The following is a 22,721-nucleotide window of genomic DNA, read 5'->3' as shown; positions in this document are numbered from 1 at the left end:
CTAAAATAAAGCGTAATCAAACTTCAGTAACGTTAGTGTTCAAAAGTGTCGGTTTTACTGCTTTCAGTGTTGTTGGCAGTTGCACTTTCCACCAGTGCAATGTTTATGTTAACCGTCGCCGATCGATCTGACGTAAACAGTGACATTAGCATGCGGACCCCCATTCATCCAATCAGTGCGCTCCATGTTGTGATATACGGGAACACAGCATACCAATTGCAATTCTGCTATTTCCTGCCAGGGAGCGTAGATACACACAGAACAGACCGGACCGTTTTTTCCGCCCCCCAAACAGACCGGACCGGTAATTCCGCGGTCCGGACCGGACCGGTAATTCCGAACACCCATCAGGCGAAAACGTCCCAACATTCTGAATATCGTCAAAACTATCTTTTTCAACTTGTAAGTAATATCTTCACCACCAAATCAACACTGAGACGACTATACCAGAATCTTCCTCGCAGCCGTACAGGAAGCGATATCAGTTATTTACACATTATATGATTATGCTAGGAAATTCTCATGAAATAGACATCTCATACTGCTACACTATGTGGATAGTCAGTGCTTAGCTAGGATACCTACCCTTTGACCCTGAGGTGATGTCATCATCATCAACATGGCTGCCGCAGACCGAGAACCCCACGCCAGCGAAGTTCGTTCTCGTTCCTACCAAGACGAGAGCTATCTGCACGGGTTTCTTGGAAATGTGGGTGACTTACAGAAGGCTGGGGTACTGCAGGATGTCGTCCTTGAAGTCGAGGGCCGGCGGTTTCCCTGCCATCGGCTTGTTCTGTCCGCAACCAGCCCCTACTTCAGGGCCATGTTTACAAGTGACATGGCGGAAAGTCGTCAGAAGACGGTTGTTTTACAGGTAGGGTTGGCGTGACGTGTGGTTAGAATAGTATGAGACAGAAAACATTCTAAGATGAAGTGTATTACAGAGAAGGTGCAAAACAGGCGCAACCAATTTTTATGCCCCCCTCCCCACTCACTACTAGTAAATGTAGTATTTCTTTGGTATTTAGGGGTTAAAGGTCAAGTAAGATGGTCAAGGAGCATTGGTATTGGAAACTTTTTTCATGTGCAAATACATTGTAGCAGAGATTATGTATCTATAAAATTGCAGACCGGGATTTAAAAATTAATCTTCATTATAATAAAAGTATATCTACCATGATGATATTACTTTTAAGCTTTTAAACATTGTTACCTTATATTGCCCTGCAGTGTTTGGATGCAGGCATGTTTGGCGAGATCCTGAGCTACATCTACTCGGGAACCGTCCGTGTGTCCCTGGACAAAGTGCAGCCCCTGTACCAGGCAGCCGACCTCCTCCAACTGGACTATGTGAGAGACACCTGCAGCAGCTACATGGCCATGAACGTGGAGCGCTCCACCTGTGTGGACCTGTACATGTTTGCTGATATCTTCTCTGTGGACATTGTGCGAAAGGCTTGTCTGCAGTTGATCCATAAACACTTTACTGAGGTGTGTCTGATGCTTTTATAGTAGGTTACTTCCTTTTTGATATAAGGGTTTAAAGTAATATGATATAATAAGGGTTTTTAATATGATATAATAAGGGTTTTTAATATGATATAATAAGGGTTTTTAATATGATGAATAAAAGGGTTGTTGCAATTTCTGTTGAAATTCTGGTGCCCATCTCCATTTCTGTAGCCCTTGGCCCACACATTTGTGTAAGTCATGTATTGTTACCTTTCTTAAATTTGATACCAAAAACTTTAAATTTCATAACCGTCCTCAGAATCATATAAATGAGCATGTGAAACACTTTCAGACCTTATTTTTCAGTTCATGTACATGCACTCTGCACATCAATAGGTTTCCTCCAGCGAGAAGTTCTGCAGCCTGAGTGTGAATCAGCTGACTGAGATCATCAGCCACGATGAGCTGGATGCTAAAGAAGAGACAACAGTGTGGGAGGCTGTGGTGAGATGGGTGCAGCACAGCAGCGTGGACAGGTTGGTATCACTATTCTACAGGTGTATCTACTGGTTTTAATGAAAATTTTTAAAAGATGCATATTTGATTGAAAAGTTTATATGTCACAAAGAAATCAGGTCAACCCATCCCTACTTTATACCTTACAGACTGCACCACCTACCCAGCATCCTCTCTCACCTCCGCTTCAATCTGCTGACTTCAGACGACACGGCAGCCATCTTGGAACATCCCCTGATCAGAGAGGATTCTGGGAGTTCTGAGGTCATCAGGAATGTGGTACAGAAAGGGAACTCTAACCTGAGGCCGAGGTTTGGGATGACTACAGAAATGGTTCTGCTATCCCGGTCAGTATATACTTATCCTTCGTTTCACTTAAGTCTACAGCAACAAGGTTATTACACATGTTTAGGTCCTGCAGTACACGTTTCCACATGTAAACATGCCATGTACCTAATTCTACACATACTGAATTTCATTTCTCCGAGACTACAAGATTAGATTTAAAAAACAACATCATTGCATGCTGTGATTTCGGCCTTATTCTTGGGGAAAAGATATGAGTTTTCATTCCATTTTATTGACAGTTCCTGATGTATTCTGTCCTCTTCAGTTCCAGTGATCTCCTCTTCATGAACCCTCGGGAAGGGAAGTACATCAGCTGCAGTTACGCTCGTAAAGACCGTCCTGGAGCCATAGATTTGACAGTCACCAGAGATAACAACATCTACATCCTGACTCGTGAGGAGAAGAGTAGCGATCAGTTGCCCATGTTTAAGTACAACCATGCGGAAAATGTGTGGGAACATGCTGGTATGTCCTCTGTATCTAAATCACAGAGACTGGGAAACGATTTGGATTGCTACGATGAGCACCTTTTTGAAGTTGATCAGACTTTATACTACCTTGCTGAAAATATAGCAGAAGGCGTGGTGTCAATGAGAAAGTACAACCGGCACACAGATCAGTGGCAGGAGTGTTCACAGCTGCAATTTGACAATACTGCATACGACTTCAGTGCAGCATTGTCCTGCAGTTCACATCTCTATTTCCTCACAAGCACAGAGATGCATCGCTACGACCCAAGCCAGGATAGGTGGTGCAAGCGGAGCCCACCACCAGAACTTAATCTTGAAATCCATACAGCTGTTGCCATGGGAACAGAGATTTTCTGCACCGATTTTGTCTTCAGTCAGACTCTGGTGTACGACACAGAGTCAGATTGCTGGCAGAAACTGCAAGGCTGGCCCAACCCAGAAAACCGTGAGACTAATGCTTCTCCCAGCCTGTTTGTACTGGAGAACCAGCTGCACATATGGTTAGCCTGTGGCTATTATGATCATGATAAGGATAAATTGAAACACCTAGTATATGTGTATGACAGGTCTGCTGATACCTGGAGAGACTTGAAGGCCACTTTGCCTGATAAGGAATATTATTCGTATGGTCGCCTGTGCCATGTGGCGCGTATGTACCCACCGTATCTTAAAGTTCAGGATAAGGATACATAGAATGTAACAGCCTTGCAGGGCAGGATTGCTCAATGATATTTTGTTTAGATTTCAGCTTTTGAGGAGTACCCCAAAATAATATAAATCTTTTGCTACATTCGAAACAGAATGCATTTTGACGGAAACCCTTCCACAAAGTAGTGTTCCCCAATGACCTGAAAGCAGAGATGGGCGCCATTTGTACCATGCACATTGCTAGAAGAAGGTTCTTGTTTCTGAAGTTTAAACTTAAAGATAATCATTTGCCCATGACAGTAAAAATGAGAACTTGTGTGGCTAAGAGTCTAACAACTGTTGATTTTATTTTTAGCTTTTGCAGAAGATGCTAGTTGGAAACTTACATTGATATGTTTGCCTGTGCATAATAACACGTTGTATTATTTTGATATTATAGTTTGTTTCATTTGTTTAGTAGAAAGCCAGCTGCGCACATTTATGAGGTTAGAACTAGTTTATAAACCTTCATTTCCATTTACTTTATATATGTATACTTTTGTATCATTTCTATTCTAACAATAAATATCTATTGATAAACACAATGAGTCATTCTTTAGTTAAGTGCTATTCGGTTCAAAGGGAATTCGTACTTTAAAAGAAATTAATAGATGATGCTTTTATTATTTGTATCGTGATACCTTTATTGACAGCATTTCTGTTATATTCAACTTCCCAGATACAGCTCTATGATTAAAGATAACGTGCTCCTATTTGTTTCATAAAGGTATCAATGGATTCAATATATTTTCCTTCAAAGCTTCTTCGACATCACGTATGCAAAAGACTTAGACTTTTATCAATAAAGTTGTCATCGTATAATATTCAAAGAAAGATACCAACCGAAACGTACTATACTTCATCCACAGGCCCAACATCTCAACTGTAGAATGTTACATAGACTCACAAGGCCAAAAGTACTAAAACATTGCGAAAACTCCCTGTAAACTAGTTTTACACCGAAACAAACGCTCAAAACAGTAAATGAAATTAAAGCCTACTCGACAGTGGTACAGATTTCAGCATCGCCTAACTTTTAGTAGGAACTGGGACCCCTTCCCCCTCTCGAGAAATGAAGACAGATCATATACTGCTACATTATGTGGTTAACTAGTGTATGATTCACTGCCTTTTGACCCTGGGTCATACAATCATCATCAACATGGCTGCCGTAGACCAAGAACCCCACGTTAGCGCAGTTCGTCCTCGTTTCTACCAAGACGAGAGCTATCTGCACGGGTTTCTTGGAACTGTGGGTGACTTACAGAAGACTGGGGTACTGCAGGATGTCGTCCTTGAAGTCGAGGGCCGGCGGTTTCCCTGCCATCGGCTTGTTCTGTCCGCGGCCAGCCCCTACTTCAGGGCCATGTTTACAAGTGACATGGCGGAAAGTCGTCAGAAGACGGTTGTTTTACAGGTAGGGTTGGCGTGACGTGTGGTTAGAGTGACCGTGCAAATGTGCTATGTGTCCTAGAGAACACATAAAACAATTGAAACGATTGGTTTTTCAAAACCAACAAATGTTTAACTTCCTTTCGATGTGCCCCCCTCGCTATGCCCCCCCCCCCTAACTGACCTCATTGGTCTTTAGGGGTTAAAGGTCAACTTTGCGGGCCACACATTATGAGCATCTCTTACATCTATATTAAACAGAATAGCTATCAGAAACATATAAATATATGTTCAAATTATAGAGATTATGTAGATGAAATAAAATAATACAAGGGAATTTGACAGTCTTATGACACTTTGTGATGTATCTTTCCCTGCTAGATAACAGTAACAATGATACACTATATGGCATACCTTTGTAACAGTGGTGTTCAAATACTGTAATTCCTGATTTTTTCACTGTAATGTTATGTTCACTGTTTTCACGGTGACGACTGTAACGTGAACTTATCATTACCGATAAAAAATAATTCACAGACTTTTTTCATGTGCACTTGCCTCGACAGTGAACATATAGTTCCGAGAACAAGTTCAATTTTCTCAGACCGTGAAAATTTGGTACCGTGAAGATAAAGTGATTTACAGTACTGCCTGTCGTCCTTGCCCAAGGGCACTAGTGCTTTTGTGGTGGCAATGATAGCGTTCGTGATTTGTAATCTGCCGCCCCGGGTTCGATCCCCGGGTGGGGGCATGTTGTTTCTTTCTGTTCTACTCGCCCCTCTGGTTGTTTCACCTTACACAATTTTATGTGGTATTGTTTTGTAGGGTTTGGATGCAGGCATGTTTGGGGAGATCCTGAATTACATCTACTCAGGAACCCTCCACGTGTCCCTGGACAAAGTGCAGCCCCTGTACCAGGCAGCCGACCTCCTCCAACTGGCCTATGTGAGAGCCACCTGCAGCAGCTACATGGCCATGAACGTGGAGCACTCCACCTGTGTGGACCTGTACAAGTTTGCTGATGTCTTCTCTGTGGACATTGTCAAGAAGCAATGTCTGCAGTGGATCGCCAGACACTTCACTGAGGTTAGTATTTATGTCGGGTTAGGAAGCTGTCCCATATTGTATGGTATGATCTTTTACAAATGAAATGGAGATGGAAGAGCTACAGAAATTTTGTGATATGATTGGAAATGAATTCTGCTGACTACAGTATGCAATATTTTGGGAAAATAGACCTATTAAGTAACAAAGAGTATTGAAAAAGGACGCATTTGAAAAGTTTGGTTCAAGATCACTTGAACAATTAATAAGCTGCACATTTTCTAACGTTTGGTGTAATCAGGTTGGGTGTGACCAGTCGTTCATTAAAGTATAGACAACTGCTTTTATGCCATGTACCCACAAAGTCTGTGTGTATGTAGAAATATAGAGGGGCGAGTAAGAACACCTGGGATCGAACCGGGGTCGGTGGATTACAAATCATGACCGCTATCGCTGTCGCCACAAAAGCTTTGGGCAAGGACGGTAGGCGGTACTTAAACATCACTGTTACACTACTCCCCCTTTTCTTTTCAAGAGTCGTCCTCGAATCTCGAATCTCCGAGATCGATATCCCTGTGTGGCACATCTTAGCCTGTTACTCCAGTGTGGCACATTGGCTAGCCTGTTACTCACTGTGTGGCACATTTCTAGCCTGTTACTCACAGGGCCGGTGTGGGAATCAATGTAGAAATATAGAGGGGCAAGAAACAACATGCCCCCACCCGGGATCGAACCCGGGGCAGCAGATTACAAATCGTGACCACTGTCGCTGTCGCTACAAAAGCTCTAAAGCCCTTGGGCAAGGATGGTAGGCGGTACTTAAACACAACTGTTACATGTATGCCAGTTGGCAGTTACACAGGTTATATACAAACAGGTTGGTTTTTAGACTAACCATAAACACTTGCAATCATATATGTCAGAACAATACATTTGTATTATCTAAGCTACATCTTTGTGAGCAGTTACTCGCTATTGTTCAGTAGTATATAATCCAATACACATATTGTTTTTTGTACTCCAAAAACTTACTTATTGCACACTTATGACATTTCTGTAGTACCTTGGAGTTGGTACATTTACTTTGTGCATCCACAGTTTTCCTTCAATGAGGACTTCTTCAGCCTGAATGTTAAAAAGGTGACTGAGATCATCAGCCACGATGACCTGGATGTTAAAGAGGAGATAACAGTGTGGGAGGCTGTGGTGAGATGGGTGCAGTACAGCAGGGAGGACAGGTGGGCATATGGATGTGTACATACATTTGTACTTCATTGAATGTATGACTGCAGAAGCTTGCAGTTATTGAGGATTTTTTTTCCAGTTTTTCCCTGAGCTTCAAGATCCCAACATTCTCTATGTCTATACGTTTAACACACCATGTGAACCTCTCGTACCCTACAGACTGCAGCACCTACCCAGCATCCTCCCTCACATCCGCTTCAACCTGCTGACCTCAGATGACATGGCAACCATCTTGGATCACCCCCTGGTCAGTGAGGATCCTGGAATTTCTGAGGTCTTCAGGAATGTGGTACAGAAAGGGAACCCTGACTTGAAGTCGAGGCTTGGGATGACTACAGAAATGGTTCTGCTGTCTGTTGTAAAGTCAGTATATATTTTTTTCTTCATTTCACTTCCTGTGTCTACAATCCTTGTACAAGGTTGTTCAACATTTTGACCTTCTGCAGTACACATTTTACATTTAACACAATAAACAGGCTCTGGGTCTAATTCCGACACATACTGAATATCATTTCTCTGAGGCTCCAATATTAGATGTGAAAGATAACATCAGAGTATGCTGTGACTTAGGCCTCATTCCTGAGGAAAAGGTAAGAGTTTACAGTCCATTTCATTGACGGTTTCTGATGTATTCTATCCTCGTCAGTTCCAGTGATCTCCTCTTCATGAACCCTCGAGAAGGGAAGTACATCAGCTGCAGTTACAAGCCTGAAGACCGCCCTTTTGCCACAGACGTGACTGTCACCAGTGATAACAACATCTATGTCCTGAGTCGTGAGCAAGACAGTAACGATCAGTTGTCCATGTTTAAGTACAACAATGCTGGGAATGTGTGGGAAGATGCTGGTATGTCCTCAGTATCTAAGTCGCTGAGACCGGAAGGCGATTTGGAATACTACGAAGAGCACCTTGTTGAAGTTGATCGGACTTTGTACTACCTTGCTGAAAATGTAAGAGAAGGTGTGGTGCGGATGAGAAAGTACAACCAGCACACAGATCAGTGGCAGGAGTGTTCACAGCTGCAATTTGACATTACTTGTAATACTACATATGACTTCACTGCAGCCCTCTGCTGCAGTTCACACATCTATTTCCTCAGAACCAAGGACGTGCATCGCTACAACCCGAGCGAGGATAGGTGGTACAAGCAGAGCCCATCACCAGAGCTCATTCATGATATCCATACAGCCGTTGTCATGGGAACAGAGATTTTCTGCACAGATTTTTACTTCAGTATGACTGTGGTGTACGACACAGAATCAGACAGCTGGCATGAACTGCAGGGCTGGCCAAACCAAGGAAACCGTGAGACTAATCGTACTCCCAGCCTTTTGTACTGGAGAACCAGCTGCACATATGGTTAGCCAGTGGCAGTAATGATCATAATGTGGGTAGATTACAACACCTAGTATATGTGTATGACAGGACTGCTGATACCTGGAGAGACTTGAATGCCACTTTACCAGATAAGGAATATTATTCGTATGGTCGCCCGGGCCACGTGGCGCGTATATACCTACCATACCTTAAAGTGCAGGATAAGGACACATAGAATATAACAGCCTTGCAGAACAGGATTCTCAATGATAATTTTGTGTACAATTTGGCTTTTGAGGAGTACCCAAAGTAGGATAGGTCTTTTGGTAATTGGAAACAAGTTGCATTTTGATGGAAACCCACAAAGTTGTGTTGCCTGATGACCTGAAAGCAGAGATTGGCGCCGCCATACTTACTATATGTACTTTGCTAGTAGAATGTTAACTTTTAAGGTTCTTCTTTCTGAAGTTTAAAGATAATCATCTTCCCACGACAGTGAAAATGAGAACTTGTGTGGCACAGAGTCTGACTGTTGATTTTATTTTTAGCTTTTGGAGAAGAAGCTAATTGGAAACTTACATTGATATGTTTGCCTATACATAATAACACTTTGTAATATTTTAGTATTATAGTTTGTTTCATTTGTTTAGTAGAAAGCCAGCTGCGCACATTTATGCGGTTAGAACTAGTTTATAAACTTGCATTTCCATTTACAATATATACGTATACTTTTGTATCATTTTTAAGAATAAATATCTATTGATAAGCACAATGAATCATTCTTAAGTTCTATTCGGTTTTAAAGGCCAATCGTACTAGCTTTGAAGAAATTGATAGATGGTGCATTCATAATTTGTGTTGTGATACGTTTTGTGACAACATGTCTGTTGTATTCAAACCGCATAAAATTTCTAGGATGAAAATTTACAACATTACCCCCGTTCATTCATCATCAGTATTTTCCTTCAAAGCTGCTTAGGCATCAAACCAGCACATTTGTACAAACGACTTACACTTAGAGAAATGAAGTTGATATAATATATATTCAAAGATAGATACCGACCATGACGTACCATAGTTCCAATATAAGCAATCCACAGGCCCAGCATCGCTCCATTGAAGAACGTTATATAGACTCACACAGCCAAAAGTGCTAAACATTGCGAAAACTCCTTGTTTTACAATGAAAAAGCACTCAAAGCGGTAAATGAAATCAAAACCTACTTGTCAGTGGTACTAGTCCGGTTGCCAAACCCCATTATTTTGAATAACCTTGCAATGCGGTCCATTGCTGTTTCTATACCTCTGAGGTGTGCTCTATCAGAATCTGGATGATGCCACTCTGTCATCATTGGGCAATCCGCACAATATGCAAATTAAGGCGGCCATTAAGGGAATTCTTGTTTTCGTCAATATCTCAGTAACGACACATGGCATCAAATTGATTTTGGTGTCTATCCCCATGTTTTGGGGGGTAAAGAATCAGATTAAGCCATTTTAGTAATGATCACACCACTATTTTGGCTAGATATGCATATAATATGCAAATTAAGGCGGTTATTACGGAAAATCTTGCTTTCGTCAATATCTCAGTAAAGACACATGGTGTCAGATTGATTTTGGTGTCTATCCCCATGTTTTGAGGGGTAACGAATCAGATAAGCCATTTTAGTAATGATCACACCAATATTTTGTGCTGAATAGGCATACAATATGCAAATCAAGGCTGTCATTACGGAACATCTTGCTTTTGTCAATATCTCAGCATCCACAAATGGTATCAAATTGATTTTGGTGTCTATCCCCATGTTTTGAGGGGTAACGAATCAGATTAAGCTATTTTAGTAATGATCACACCAATGTTTTGTGCTAAATAGGCATATAATATGCAAATTAAGGCTCTCATTACGGAAAATCTTGCTTTTGTCAATATCTCAGTAACCACACATGGTATCAAATTCACATTGGTGTCTTGTGTTTTGAGGGGCTAAGAATCTAATGAAGCCATTTCAGTATTTAAGGAAGTAGACTAAGCCATGTCAGTATTGATCACACCAATCATTTCATAAAAAAAATATACAAAAATCACCAGTGCATATCCAAGTCGTTAAGTATCCATACCCCCGTAGTGTCAATTCCCCCACCCCCTCCCCAGCAGTGCCCATACCTCCAGTAGCGTCCATACCTCCAGTAGCGTCCATACCTCCAGTAGCGTCCATACCCCCAGTAGTACCAATGACTCTGGGCCAGTAGTGTCCTTACCCCCTGTAGTGTTGTACCCCCAGTATTGGCCGCATCCCCGGTAGTGTCTGTACCCACAGTATTGGCCGCATCCCCAGTAGTGTCCGTACCCCCAGTGGTGTCCATACCCCCAATAATGTCCATACCCCAAGTAGTGCCCGTACCCTGTAGTGTTCGTGTCTATACCCATGTAGTATCCGTACCCCAAGTAGTGTCCGTACCACAGTATTGGCCACATCCCCAGTAGTGTCCGTACCCCCAGTAGTGTCCGTACCCCCAGTATTGGCCGCATCCCCAGTAGTGTAAGTACCCCAAGTAGTGTAAGTACCCCCAGCAGTGTCCATACCCCCAATAATGTCCATACCCCGAGTAGTGCCCGTACCCTGTAGTGTTCGTGTCTATACCCATGTAGTGTCCGTACCCTGTAGTGTTCGTGTCTATACCCAGTAGTGTCCATACCCTAGAAGTATCCATACCTCAGTAATGTCCATACCCCCAGTAGTGTCCGTACCCCCAGTAGTGCCCGTACCCCCAGTAGTGTCCGTACCCAAGTAGTGTCCGTACCCCCAGTAGTGTCCGTACCCCCACTAGTGTCCGTACTCCCTGTAGTGTCCGTACCCAAGTAGTGTCCGTACCCAAGTAGTGTCTGTACCCCCAGTAGTGTCCGTACCCCCAGTAGTGTCCGTACCTATTGTCCCTTCCCCCTGTAGTGTCCATACCCCCAGTAGCATCCGTACCCCCCGGTAGTGCCTGTAACTCCCCAAATGTCCATTCATCCTGTATAGCAGAGACCATACCCAATGTAGACGTATGTACCAGCAGTAGTGCCCGTAACCCCAGAAGTGTTTATACCCCATCTATTTTCAGTTACCCCTGGGCCGGTAGTGTCCGTTCCCTCACTCTGTACCCCAGGAGTGTGGCTGTCCTACGGATACACCGGTACCTTGACAGCAATGCGTGGATGCTATACAGCTCACTTGCCAGGTACATTTTTGTGGATATCACAGAGAATCACTGACTGCCAGAATGGGCACACCTGACAGGTTGATGTCTGGTACAATGTTTGTGAAAGTGAGTTGTTGGAGGACTGAGCTGATGAGTCAAACCAGTAATGACAACATATATATATATTAAGCATAATTAAAGTGGGTGCATCCGGATTCCGGATCCACTCTGATAGACACTGAAGCTGATTTTTTAAGCATTTTCAATAAAGTATTTGTGTGATCAATACTGACATGGCTTTGTTTGATTCATTACCCCTCAAAATATGGTGATGGACGCCAAATTTATTTTGATACCATGTTTGGTTCTATTCTACTTATATGCCCCTTATACAACTCATAGAAAAAATTACATCAGCCCTGGAAAATAAAGAATTCACCATTGGAATATTCCTTGACCTATCCAAAGCGTTCGACACAGTTGATCACAACATTCTACTTGACAAACTCAACACATATGGTTTCAAAGGCTCTGTACTTAAATGGTTAAAAGATTATCTGTCAGAGAGAACGCAGTATGTTTCTAATAACAGTTTTGTCTCGTCCCAGAAATTTGTTACATGTGGTGTCCCGCAAGGCTCCATACTAGGACCTCTTTTATTTTTGATTTATGTAAACGACCTTCCCATGATATCAGACAAATTTTTCGCCTTAATATTTGCAGATGACACCAATCTTTTTATGTCACATAAAGATTTTGATACACTCATTTCAACAATTAACGATGAACTTTGCAAATTAAATCAGTGGTTTAAGTCAAATAAGTTATCCCTAAATATAGACAAAACAAATTTCATCATTTTCACAGGAAAAAAAAAGAAATACAGTAAAGAAAAAGGCAAAGTTACACATAGATGATAAACCCATTAAACAGGTAAGTAATGCACGGTTTTTAGGAGTCGTTATAGATGAAAAACTCACGTGGAAGTTTCACATAGACATCATTTGTAAGAAAACTGCTAAGAATATTGGTATCATAAGAAAAGTCGCAAACTGCCTATCTCGTAAAATATTTATGACCCTTTACTACAGCTTGATATACCCCTACTTAACATACTGCAATATAATCTGGGCTAGTACTTACACTACCTCATTAAAACCACTGCACCTACTACAAAAACGTTTTGTTAGAATTGCATCAAACGCCTCTTTTATAGCAAATTCAGCAACTTTTTTTCACAATCTGAAGATTTTGACAGTATACGACATAAACAAATTGCAGTCAGCCATTTTCGTCCATAAAGTTATTCACAATAATTCTTTCTTACCAGTCCTATATAAAGACATTTTTAAGTACAACGCAGATATTCACAATCACAGTACAAGGCAGCAAAACAGTCTTAGACCTATTAAAACAAAATCGAACCTAACACAATTTACTATAATGTTTAGAGGCCCATCCATATGGAACACTCTAAGTCTTTCCCTACGAAATTGTCAGTCCCTTTCCATTTTCAAGAAACGTATGAAAAACAACCTTATAGAGAAGCCAACGATTTACTCCTGATTTGTTTTTTTCCTTGTTTTTGATCATGTTATGCTCAATTATCATTTAGTATTATACCGTGTATTTGGTGCTCCTTTAACCTGTTTGTTTGCAGTCTTTGCACCCATTGTCTTGGTTATCTGTATTTGCTTTCATTTTGTTTTGCTAGCATGATTAATTGTATGATTTTGACTAATTTCTTTAGGATCTGTAGATCATGTTTAGTTTTGTCTAATTTCATTTTTTGATGTTAAGATTAATTGTGACGTTGTGTATGATCACTGAGTTATATTATTTTCACTTGGTTTATTATTGTTCGATGTATAATCTTCATGACCATTTAATTGTATCATGATTTGTATATTTTGACGGGGGGGAGAGTTTTTATAGGCCACGTGGCTTTTTTCTCCCCCCCTTGCACGTTCTGTTGTATTCTATAATTTTCTGTATGTATCATTTTTTAAAGTGCAAAAATAAAATCAATCAATCAATGGTTACTGAGATATTAACGAAAAAAAATTTCCGTAATAACCGCCTTATTTGCATATTATATGCCTATTCAGCACAAAATATTGGTGTGATCATTACTAAAATGGCTTAATCTGATTCTTTACCCCTCAAAACATGGGGATAGACACCAAAATCAATTCGATACCATTTGTGGCTACTAAGACTTTGACAAAAGCAAGATTTTCCGTAATAACCGCCTTAATTTGCATATTTTATGTGCATATTTTGCCAAAGTATTGGTGTGATCATTACTAAAATGGCTTAATCTGCTTCTTTAACCCTCAAAACATGGGGATAGACACCAAATTCAATTTGATACCATGTGTGGTTACTGAGATTTTGACAAAAGCAAGATTTTCCGTAATAACAGCCTTAATTTGCATATTATATGCATATCTAGCCAAAATAGTGGTGTGATCATTACTAAAATGGCTTAATCTGATTCTTTACTCCCAAAACATGGGGATAGACACCAAAATCAATTTGATACCATGTGTCGTTACTGAGATATTGACGAAAACAAGAATTCCCTTAATGGCCGCCTTAATTTGCATATTGTGCGGATTGCCCAATGATGACAGAGTGGCATCATCCAGATTCTGATAGAGCACACCTCAGAGGTATAGAAAAATAAAAAAAAAAACTTTTTTATGGACCGTATTGCACGCTTGTCGGTACAGATTTCAGTATCGCTTATTTAAAACTTTTCGTAGGAACTGGGAACCCTTCCCTCTCGAGAGATGAAGACAGATCTCATACTGCTACATTATGTGGGTAACCAGTGTATGACACACTGCCCTTTGACCCTGGGTCATACCATCATCATCAACATGGCCGCCGCAGACCAAGAGCCCCACGTCAGCGCAGTTCGTCCTCGTTCCTACCAAGACGAGAGCTATCTGCACGGGTTTCTTGGAACTGTGGGCGACTTACAGAAGGCTGGGGTACTGCAGGATGTCGTCCTTGAAGTCGAGGGCCGGCGGTTTCCCTGTCATCGGCTTGTTCTGTCCGCGGCCAGCCCTTACTTCAGGGCCATGTTTACAAGTGACATGGCGGAAAGTCGTCAGAAGACGGTTGTTTTACAGGTAGGCTTGGCGTGACGTGTGGTAAGACTAGAGTGAAATTATGACCGTTAAAATGTGCTATGTATCCTAGAGAAAATATAAAACAATAGAAACACTTGGTTTATCTAAACCAACAAATGTTTATGTAAACTTCCCTTCGATGTGCCCCTCGCTATGCCCCCCTCCCCACTTACTGGCTTAACTGGCATTTAGAGGTTAAAGGTCAACTTTGCGGGCCACACTACATTATGAGCATCTATTCTAACCATAACAGAATTGGTAGCAGAAATATATTACTATTTATCAGAAATATATTACTATTTTCTGCATCACCCCTACACAGTCTTCACTCTCGATGCGTTCATACTCTTCACACACACAAAGAAACACCAATACAAGTGTTAGGATGGGCCCGAGTGCGTGGACACCGCAGGGAGACTTTTATTTGCCAAAGGTACAATCTTAACGAGAATGGCAGTTCGAAAAGGCAATTGAACACCGAAACATCAATATCCAAATTGGATCGTCATGTTGTGTGTTGAGTGGACCCCACCCTCTCTAGTATGTGGAGTGGTAGGACCCAGAGGGGTCAGATAGAGGGAAATTTGGTCAGAAGCAGTCGGGGGGGGGGGGGGGGTTCCGTCCAGAGAGGCGAGCGTAGGGGCACTCCTGAGGGAGTCCAGGGGTTGTGTGCCATGAATGAATGAATTTTATTGCTCAACAATCGCACAGGGTACAATGTATGGCAATTAATAACAACTAATAGCTATACAGACAATACTCAATAGTACTACTAATAAGAGGCTACATACAAAGCAACAACAAAACATTATCGAGTAAAAGTACAGTTATGTATGATTAATCTGGTCTCGCATTTGGAATACATTATAAAGAAACTGGCCTACGTAGACGGATATATGAGTTGAACATGAGATAGAGCAATACATGGAAAATATCGCTTTCTGTACCAGCAAGAAAGATGTGTGTTTTGGTTCTAATATTCTTCTCAATGTAACAATGTTTCTCTCTCTTTACTGTAGGTAGGACATTTCATAACAAAGTGGAATTCATCTTCTATATTTTCATGACATGTAGGACACAGTCTCTGAGTGGCTGGTGTGTTTCGGTGACGACCTTTTTCAATTTCTAAACAATGTGCACTTATTCTCAGTTTTGTAATGCTGTATCTAAATGGTCTATTATGAATTGATTTGAAATATTCTTCCATACCAAAGTGTTTTTTGACTTTCGAATATGTTTTTAGTTTGTTGGTGCTTTTGAGCTGTTCCCTCCAGCCAGAAAGAAACGTGTCTTTTAGACGCTCTTTGAATATGTTCCCAAAGTGTTTGGCATTAACAGCGGGATTGAGCCAAACATTTTGGAACCCATGTCTGCATAAAATGTCCTGAACGTGAGTAGCCCAGTCATGTTCTTCTTCGACTGAAGTGTCGTAAGCCTTTTTAACAATCCTATCGTTTGGTAGAGTGTGCAATCTTAGCCAGTATTTAATCAGATGTGTTTGACTGTCAACGAATAAAGGAAATACTCCTAATTCACCTCTTACGGCGGCATTGACAGAGCTTTTCGGTACATGAAGTAAAATTTTGCAGAAATGTAAGAGTATGTATTCTAAGTCAGGTATTTCATATGAGATTTTTTGTTGTTCTATTGTTATATTCTGGTTCCTAAACAAAGAGTCGGACTGGTATATCACGTTCAGTTTGTCACTGTATTTCTTGAATCGGACAAGAATGGGACGAGTATAAATAGGCGAGGCTTCTGATATATTTCCCAGACGAGAGACTCTAAGTATATCAACTTCTGATCCCAATATCGAGGCTTCTGATATATTTCCCAGACGAGAGACTCTAAGTATATCAACTTCTGATCCCAATATCGAGGCTTCTGATATATTTCCCAGACGAGAGACTCTAAGTATATCAACTTCTGATCCCAATATAGGGCTGAGGACTGCGACGAGAGATGAAGAATAAAATGGACTGTACCTAGATCGTGTGTTTGTGAACTTGATCTCGAACCTAATACATCAAACCAATTCCAAACATATACCAAACATCACGATTTTTCGTAATCGAGTAAACCAAACCATTAAACGCAGCATACATAGCTGCATACGTTGTTTGCCAGCTACGCAACCCCTAAAAAAACTCCCGAAAGTACGAAGGCCAAAAAAATGGGGGACGTGCACCAGAGTCTCAGCGCAAACAACCTAACTTCTCTGGGCTTTCTTTCTGAAATGAATCACTCCATGTCCTGAAACACAAAAAACATAGTTCAAAGAAGTGATTATATTGGACTGTTAAATACAAAATACCAAGTATCAGTTACTGTCGCCAAAGGCAAGAACTTGCTACACTAAGAACATTTCATTACCTTAAACAACGATCTTGTTGTTTCCTGGGTATCGTGCCAAGCGTAATATGAACAGACTACTCCTTTAGCACTATAAGTACTTACCATACACCTGTGAATCACGCCCCGTGTGCGTGATCCCACACCTGTGGTACACCTGCGTTACTGCAGAAACTCAATTATTTGCTAATTCGTCACGGTAACAGAGTTAGTTCCTCAAACACAAATAATTATCATATGCTCAAATAGTAGAGATTATGTGGATGAAGTAAAAGAATGGAATGAAATTTGACAGTCCAATGAGAATTTTTGTGATAGCGTTATATATATTTCCCTGCTAGATAACAGCGTATCCTGATAATGCTACACTATTTTGCATACATTGAACAATTTTATGTTATATTGTTTTGTAGGGTTTGGATGCAGACATGCTCGGGGAGATCCTGAGTTACATCTACTCGGGAACCCTCCATGTTTTCCTGGACAAAGTGCAGCCCCTGTACCAGGCAGCCGACCTCCTCCAACTGGACTATGTTAGAGACACCTGCAGCAGCTACATGGCCATGAATGTGGAGCGCTCCACCTGTGTGGAGCTGTACAAGTTTGCTGATGTCTTCTCTGTGGACATTGTCCAAAACCGTTGTCTGCAGTTGATCCATAGAAACTTTGTTGAGGTTGGTCTGATTTTTTCAAGTTTGAAGTTACGTGTGAGCATTGTTGAATATAAATCCTCATTTGCCTAGTTAGTTAGTTAGACATGGTTAGTACAAATGTATGCAAATCCTCATTATTATCAACCTAGTACTCTGTTCTGTATGTGCAAACTACCTCTTTAGAAAGAAAGGCAATACATAGTATAACAGGACCAGCTTGGTTTTGTTTCCCTACATATGCTTTGAGATATGTTGTAAAAACATTACTATACATTTAGAATAACTCGTTTTCATGTTGCAAGTTCATCATTGAGCCAAATGTTTTTCATGTAAATGGTACAGTCTATATTATATAGCTAATATGAGGAAATTTTGATTAACCTCTGACTGTCTGAGTGATGCTTGCATCTGTGAACATGGTAATTGTAAGGTGATGCTTCATTCTGCCATGGAAGAGTATTATATATATATATGTCTATTGGCCAGGCTGTTTTGGTTTTTAAAGGACCACAACTGAATGTCTTATGAGGAAATAGAAAAGCAGAAGGAATACAGTTAACGGAGGTATGGGGTCGTGGAACTCTAGTTTTATAACCTCCTTCTCATACCAGTGTACAAGGGTTTATGGACTCTATCATGGCATATTTGTTTGTGTGTTAAAACCATTTAAAACTTTTGCACATTAAAGTTGGTATAATTTCTGAGTGGTAAATCTTTAGAAGGTGTCATCTACAAATTTCAATTATGTAACCTTCAAAGTAATGGTACATTTTTGGAATGGAATGTTTTTGACAGTATCCTACAATCATGTACATGTACTCTCTGCACCTCCACAGATTGCCTTCAGCAAGGAGTTCAGCAGCCTGAGTGTGAATCAGCTGACTGAGATCATCAGCCACGATGAGCTGGATGCTAAAGTGGAGACAACAGTGTGGGAGGCTGTGGTGAGATGGGTGCAGCACAGCAGGGAGGACAGGTGGGTGTTAGTGGTCTACATTGTAGAGGTACATCTTATGGTTTCAGCATGAAATAAATGTATGTTATTGACAAGTTGATGTTTAGCCAAGAAGTCAGTTGAACCCACCTGTACCCTGTATCCTACAGACTGCACCACCTACCCAGCATCCTCCAGTACATTCGCTTCAACCTGCTGACCTCAGACGACACGGCAGCCATCTTGGTACATAACCTGGTCAGGGAGGATCCTGGGAGTTCTGAGTACATCAGGAATGTGGTACAAAAGAGCAACCACAACCTGAAGCCGAGGCTTGGGCTTACAATGGAAATGGCTATGCTGTACAATTCAGACAATTCAGAATGCGGGTATCTATGCCATCTTCTTTGTTTCACTTTCCACGTCATTAAAGTCTTATAATGAAGCATATTTCCATCAGGCTGCAAGATAAGATTTGATGACTTTAGCAGTGTGCTTAGCCTCATCTCTAAAGAAAACTGTGCATTTCATCCCCCTCCAGGTCCAACGAGATCCTCTTCATGAACCCCCAGGAAGGGAAGTACATCAGCTGCAGTTACAAACCCGGAGACTTTCCTGATTACTCACCCATAACAGTCACCAGTGATAACAACATTTACATGCTGGAAACTAAAGAATTAGAGGATGAGAATCAGGTGTCTCTATTCAAGTACAACCATGCCAAGAATGTGTGGGAAAATATGGGTATGTCTTCAGTATCTAAGGCGGAAGAAGATTTCAAGTCCTACAACAAGCCCTCCTTTTTTGAAGTTGATGGAACTTTATACCACGTTGCTGTTTATCACAAAGAAAAGAGACATTGGAGTATGTTGCTGCATATGAAAACACGTAGTACATTGCTGCAGATAAGAAAGTACAACCGGCACACAAACCAGTGGCAGGAGTGTGCGCAGCTGCAACTTGACGGACGTATAGTGGAGTTTGCAGTATTGCCCTGTGGTCCTAACATCTATTTCCTCACAAACACTGAAATACATCGCTATGACCCGAGCCAAGACCGTTGGAGCAAGCGGACCCCGCCAATACTCATACCAGACGTCTGTACAGCCGTTGCCATGGGAACGGACATTTTCTTGACAGATTTCTTCTTCACCCAGACCACCATGTACGACACAGAGTCAGACTGCTGGCAGAAACTGCAAGGCTGGCCGGACCCAGGAGACTATACGCGTGATGTTGATAATGATCCCAGGCTTTTTGTACTGGAGAACCAGCTGCATATATTGTTAACCTGTAGACGTAACTCCCGGCAAGGAGAAGTATATCTTGTATATGTGTATGACAAGTCTGCTGATGCCTGGAGAGATTTGAAGGCCAATCTACCTGATATTGATAAGGACTATTGTGCGCATGCTCCTCACTGCCCTGTGGCACGTATAAGCCTACGATATCTGAAGGGTATATAAAAACACACCACTTCGTATGCTCACCAGCTTAATGACATTTATGTCTGGGGTTGTGGAATATGTCCTCAACGGACAACTTATAGTACATTTTATACTTCTAAGTAGCACTTTGATCTTTGACAAAAACCCTTGTTTCTTGCATATATAGGGGCCATTCTGTGTATGACTGACCTAAGTGATGTGCTGTTTCTTCAAGTCTAAGACCAATCATTATGTCTATTGTAAAACTATACAATTTTTCTACTTGTATTCTATTATTACATTACAAAAGTTCCTTGTAGTGTGATTAATTTTGTATATGCGTTAGCCTGACTAAACCATGCATATAGCAGCCCCCACACTGGTCAGACCCTAGGCAAGGGACGAGAGAACCTGTATAGTGAAATGTTAAGGATGTAATGAAACTCATTTGGTCACAGGGACTATCTATATGTTCTTCCTTACTAGCGTTTCTCGAACAAGCCAATGGCAAAGTCAAACACATATTTAGATTACAAGGTTTGTTTCTATGTAAAATGTTGATCTTTACTCATTTTTTTCTTTCCTAACAATAAATATTCAATGTTACTGAAAGATACAAAGAGTCAACCTTTAGCCAAAAGCTACTCTGTTTCAAGGCTCATTGAAAGGGTAGTCAAGCTGCCATATAATGTACGAAAATGTCATATGCAGATCTAACATTACTTCCAAGCAAAAAAAAAAATGGTCCAACAGCTGATTACTGTATAGCATTACATAGATTCACACACAGTCAAGACATGCCAACAAAAAATAAAATCATGAGATCTCCTTTATGGCACGTGAGAGTAAAATTTCCAATCCTCGAATCAATATTCAAGTTTACAGTACGGAAAACAGAGCCTTCCTGTCAGCGATACAGATATGGATTTCGGTGATCTACACCTTAAAATTATCAAAATCGTCAACCACTGCTGCACTGCTAAAGGCATACCAGTCCTGGGTCACTAGTCTTGACAACAAGCAGACATCAGTGGTGCGCGTGTTACTTGCAGATATGTCAAAGGCTTTTGACAAAGTAGACCATGGGATTCTTCTACAGCACCTTGCTACACGCCGTATCCCCGTTCAAATGTTGACTTGGATCAACAGTTATCTGTCTGGCAGGAAACAGCGTGTCGCCGCCAACGGTGAATTCAGCAGCTGGCACGACGTCACTTCCGGTGTACCCCAGGGGGGAGTCTTGTCACCTTACCTATTCCTGGTGTATATGTCCTCTCGAACTGTCAAACACGAAACCCATCATCCCATCCAGTATGACAGCCACATTTCTCACGTGACGGGAAAAGGCTCTCAACGCTTGCACTTCCTACGTCTTCTTGCCAAAGGTGGTATGCCTGCTGAGGATTTAACAACAGTGTACACAACCCTCATCAGACCGGTACTGGAATATGCAAACGTTGTGTACGTTGGGTGCACCATCTCACAGTCAAACACCCTCGAGGCAGTACAGAAAAGAGCCATGAGGATCATTCACCGTAACAGTGATGCCTCCTGCACGACTACCCTCCTGCCAACTCTCCAGTCCAGGCGTGAAGAAGCAGCAGTGACACTTCTAAACCAGATGCGCGCCAGTGACCATCCGCTACACTACATGGTTACGGGGAACAGGCAACAGCAGACTGGACGCACACTAAGGAACAGCAACCAGCTAACACTACCGGCGTGTCGCACTGAGCGACTTCGAAAGTCGTTTTTGTATCAGGCAACATCTCTGTATAACAAGACCTTGTAGACATTCATTTCCTCTCAATGACAATTGCTTAATGTTCTCTGGAAGACGAAACGCTGACGTCTTTTATTATGTAAGTATATTTTATAATGAATGTTTTATAATTATACTTTTTTAAGACTGATACTCTTGGGCGAACATAAGCCCACACTTGTAATTTGGATTAGAATTTCAGTTTATGTACTAAACTGCAAGAACCAAAATAAAGCTCTCATTCAAAATTAAGGTAGGCATCCTCCCATCTCAAAGGGTGATGGTAGCACTCTTTCCGTTGGGACCTGTGACCACAGCGATCGAAGGATCTTCACAGCAGCCAGCAGCTGTGATCCATGTCCATCTCTTACTGCTATATTATGTGGGTAATCAGTGTGTGTGTGTCTAGTCTACAACCTTTGACCCTAGGGTCATACCATCATCATCATCATGATGGCCGCCACAGACCAAGAATCCCACGTCAGCGCAGTTCGTCCTCGTTCCTACCAAGACGAGAGCTATCTGCACGGGTTTCTTGGAACTGTGGGCGACTTACAGAAGGCTGGGGTACTGCAGGATGTCGTCCTTGAAGTCGAGGGCCGGCGGTTCCCCTGCCATCGGCTTGTTCTGTCCGCGGCCAGCCCCTACTTCAGGGCCATGTTTACAAGTGACATGGCGGAAAGTCGTCAGAAGACTGTTGTTTTACAGGTAGGCTTGGTGTGACGTGTAGTAAGACTATAGTGAAATTATGACCGTTCAAATTTGCTATGTATCCTAGAGAACACATAAATCAATA

At 41.5% G+C, this 22,721-nt stretch overlaps 2 protein-coding genes across 2 annotated transcripts; both read left to right on the top strand.

Annotated features, from left to right (window-relative positions):
* Positions 1-585: 585 nt before the first annotated feature.
* Positions 586-9,245, top strand: LOC118424428 (kelch repeat and BTB domain-containing protein 12-like). Its single transcript, XM_035832993.1, has 5 exons — positions 586-874; positions 5,691-5,951; positions 7,008-7,147; positions 7,314-7,517; positions 7,801-9,245. Exons 1-5 carry the CDS (start codon positions 620-622, stop codon positions 8,516-8,518), a joined length of 1,578 nt encoding a protein of 525 aa, XP_035688886.1. The 5' UTR covers positions 586-619; the 3' UTR covers positions 8,519-9,245.
* Positions 9,246-14,742: 5,497 nt separating this feature from the next.
* LOC118424427 (kelch repeat and BTB domain-containing protein 8-like) lies at positions 14,743-20,861 on the top strand. Its single transcript, XM_035832991.1, has 5 exons — positions 14,743-14,797; positions 17,563-17,823; positions 18,639-18,778; positions 18,907-19,125; positions 19,278-20,861. Exons 1-5 carry the CDS (start codon positions 14,747-14,749, stop codon positions 20,200-20,202), a joined length of 1,596 nt encoding a protein of 531 aa, XP_035688884.1. The 5' UTR covers positions 14,743-14,746; the 3' UTR covers positions 20,203-20,861.
* Positions 20,862-22,721: the final 1,860 nt, after the last annotated feature.

Source organism: Branchiostoma floridae, chromosome 10 (genome assembly GCF_000003815.2).
Source record: "Branchiostoma floridae strain S238N-H82 chromosome 10, Bfl_VNyyK, whole genome shotgun sequence".
Lineage (NCBI taxonomy): Eukaryota > Metazoa > Chordata > Leptocardii > Amphioxiformes > Branchiostomatidae > Branchiostoma > Branchiostoma floridae.
The sequence above is the reverse complement of the archived record's forward strand: the minus strand, read 5'-3'. Positions and strand labels throughout refer to the sequence as shown.

Coding starts and splice junctions, on each gene's coding strand:
- LOC118424428 (XM_035832993.1), top strand. CDS start 620: ATGGCTGCCGCAGACCGAGAACCCCACGCCAGCGAAGTTCGTTCTCGT. Junction 875..5,690: donor AGAAGACGGTTGTTTTACAG/GTAGGGTTGGCG, acceptor ATTGTTTTGTAG/GGTTTGGATGCAGGCATGTT. Junction 5,952..7,007: donor TCGCCAGACACTTCACTGAG/GTTAGTATTTAT, acceptor GTGCATCCACAG/TTTTCCTTCAATGAGGACTT.
- LOC118424427 (XM_035832991.1), top strand. CDS start 14,747: ATGTTTACAAGTGACATGGCGGAAAGTCGTCAGAAGACGGTTGTTTTA. Junction 17,824..18,638: donor TCCATAGAAACTTTGTTGAG/GTTGGTCTGATT, acceptor GCACCTCCACAG/ATTGCCTTCAGCAAGGAGTT. Junction 19,126..19,277: donor TCAGACAATTCAGAATGCGG/GTATCTATGCCA, acceptor ATCCCCCTCCAG/GTCCAACGAGATCCTCTTCA.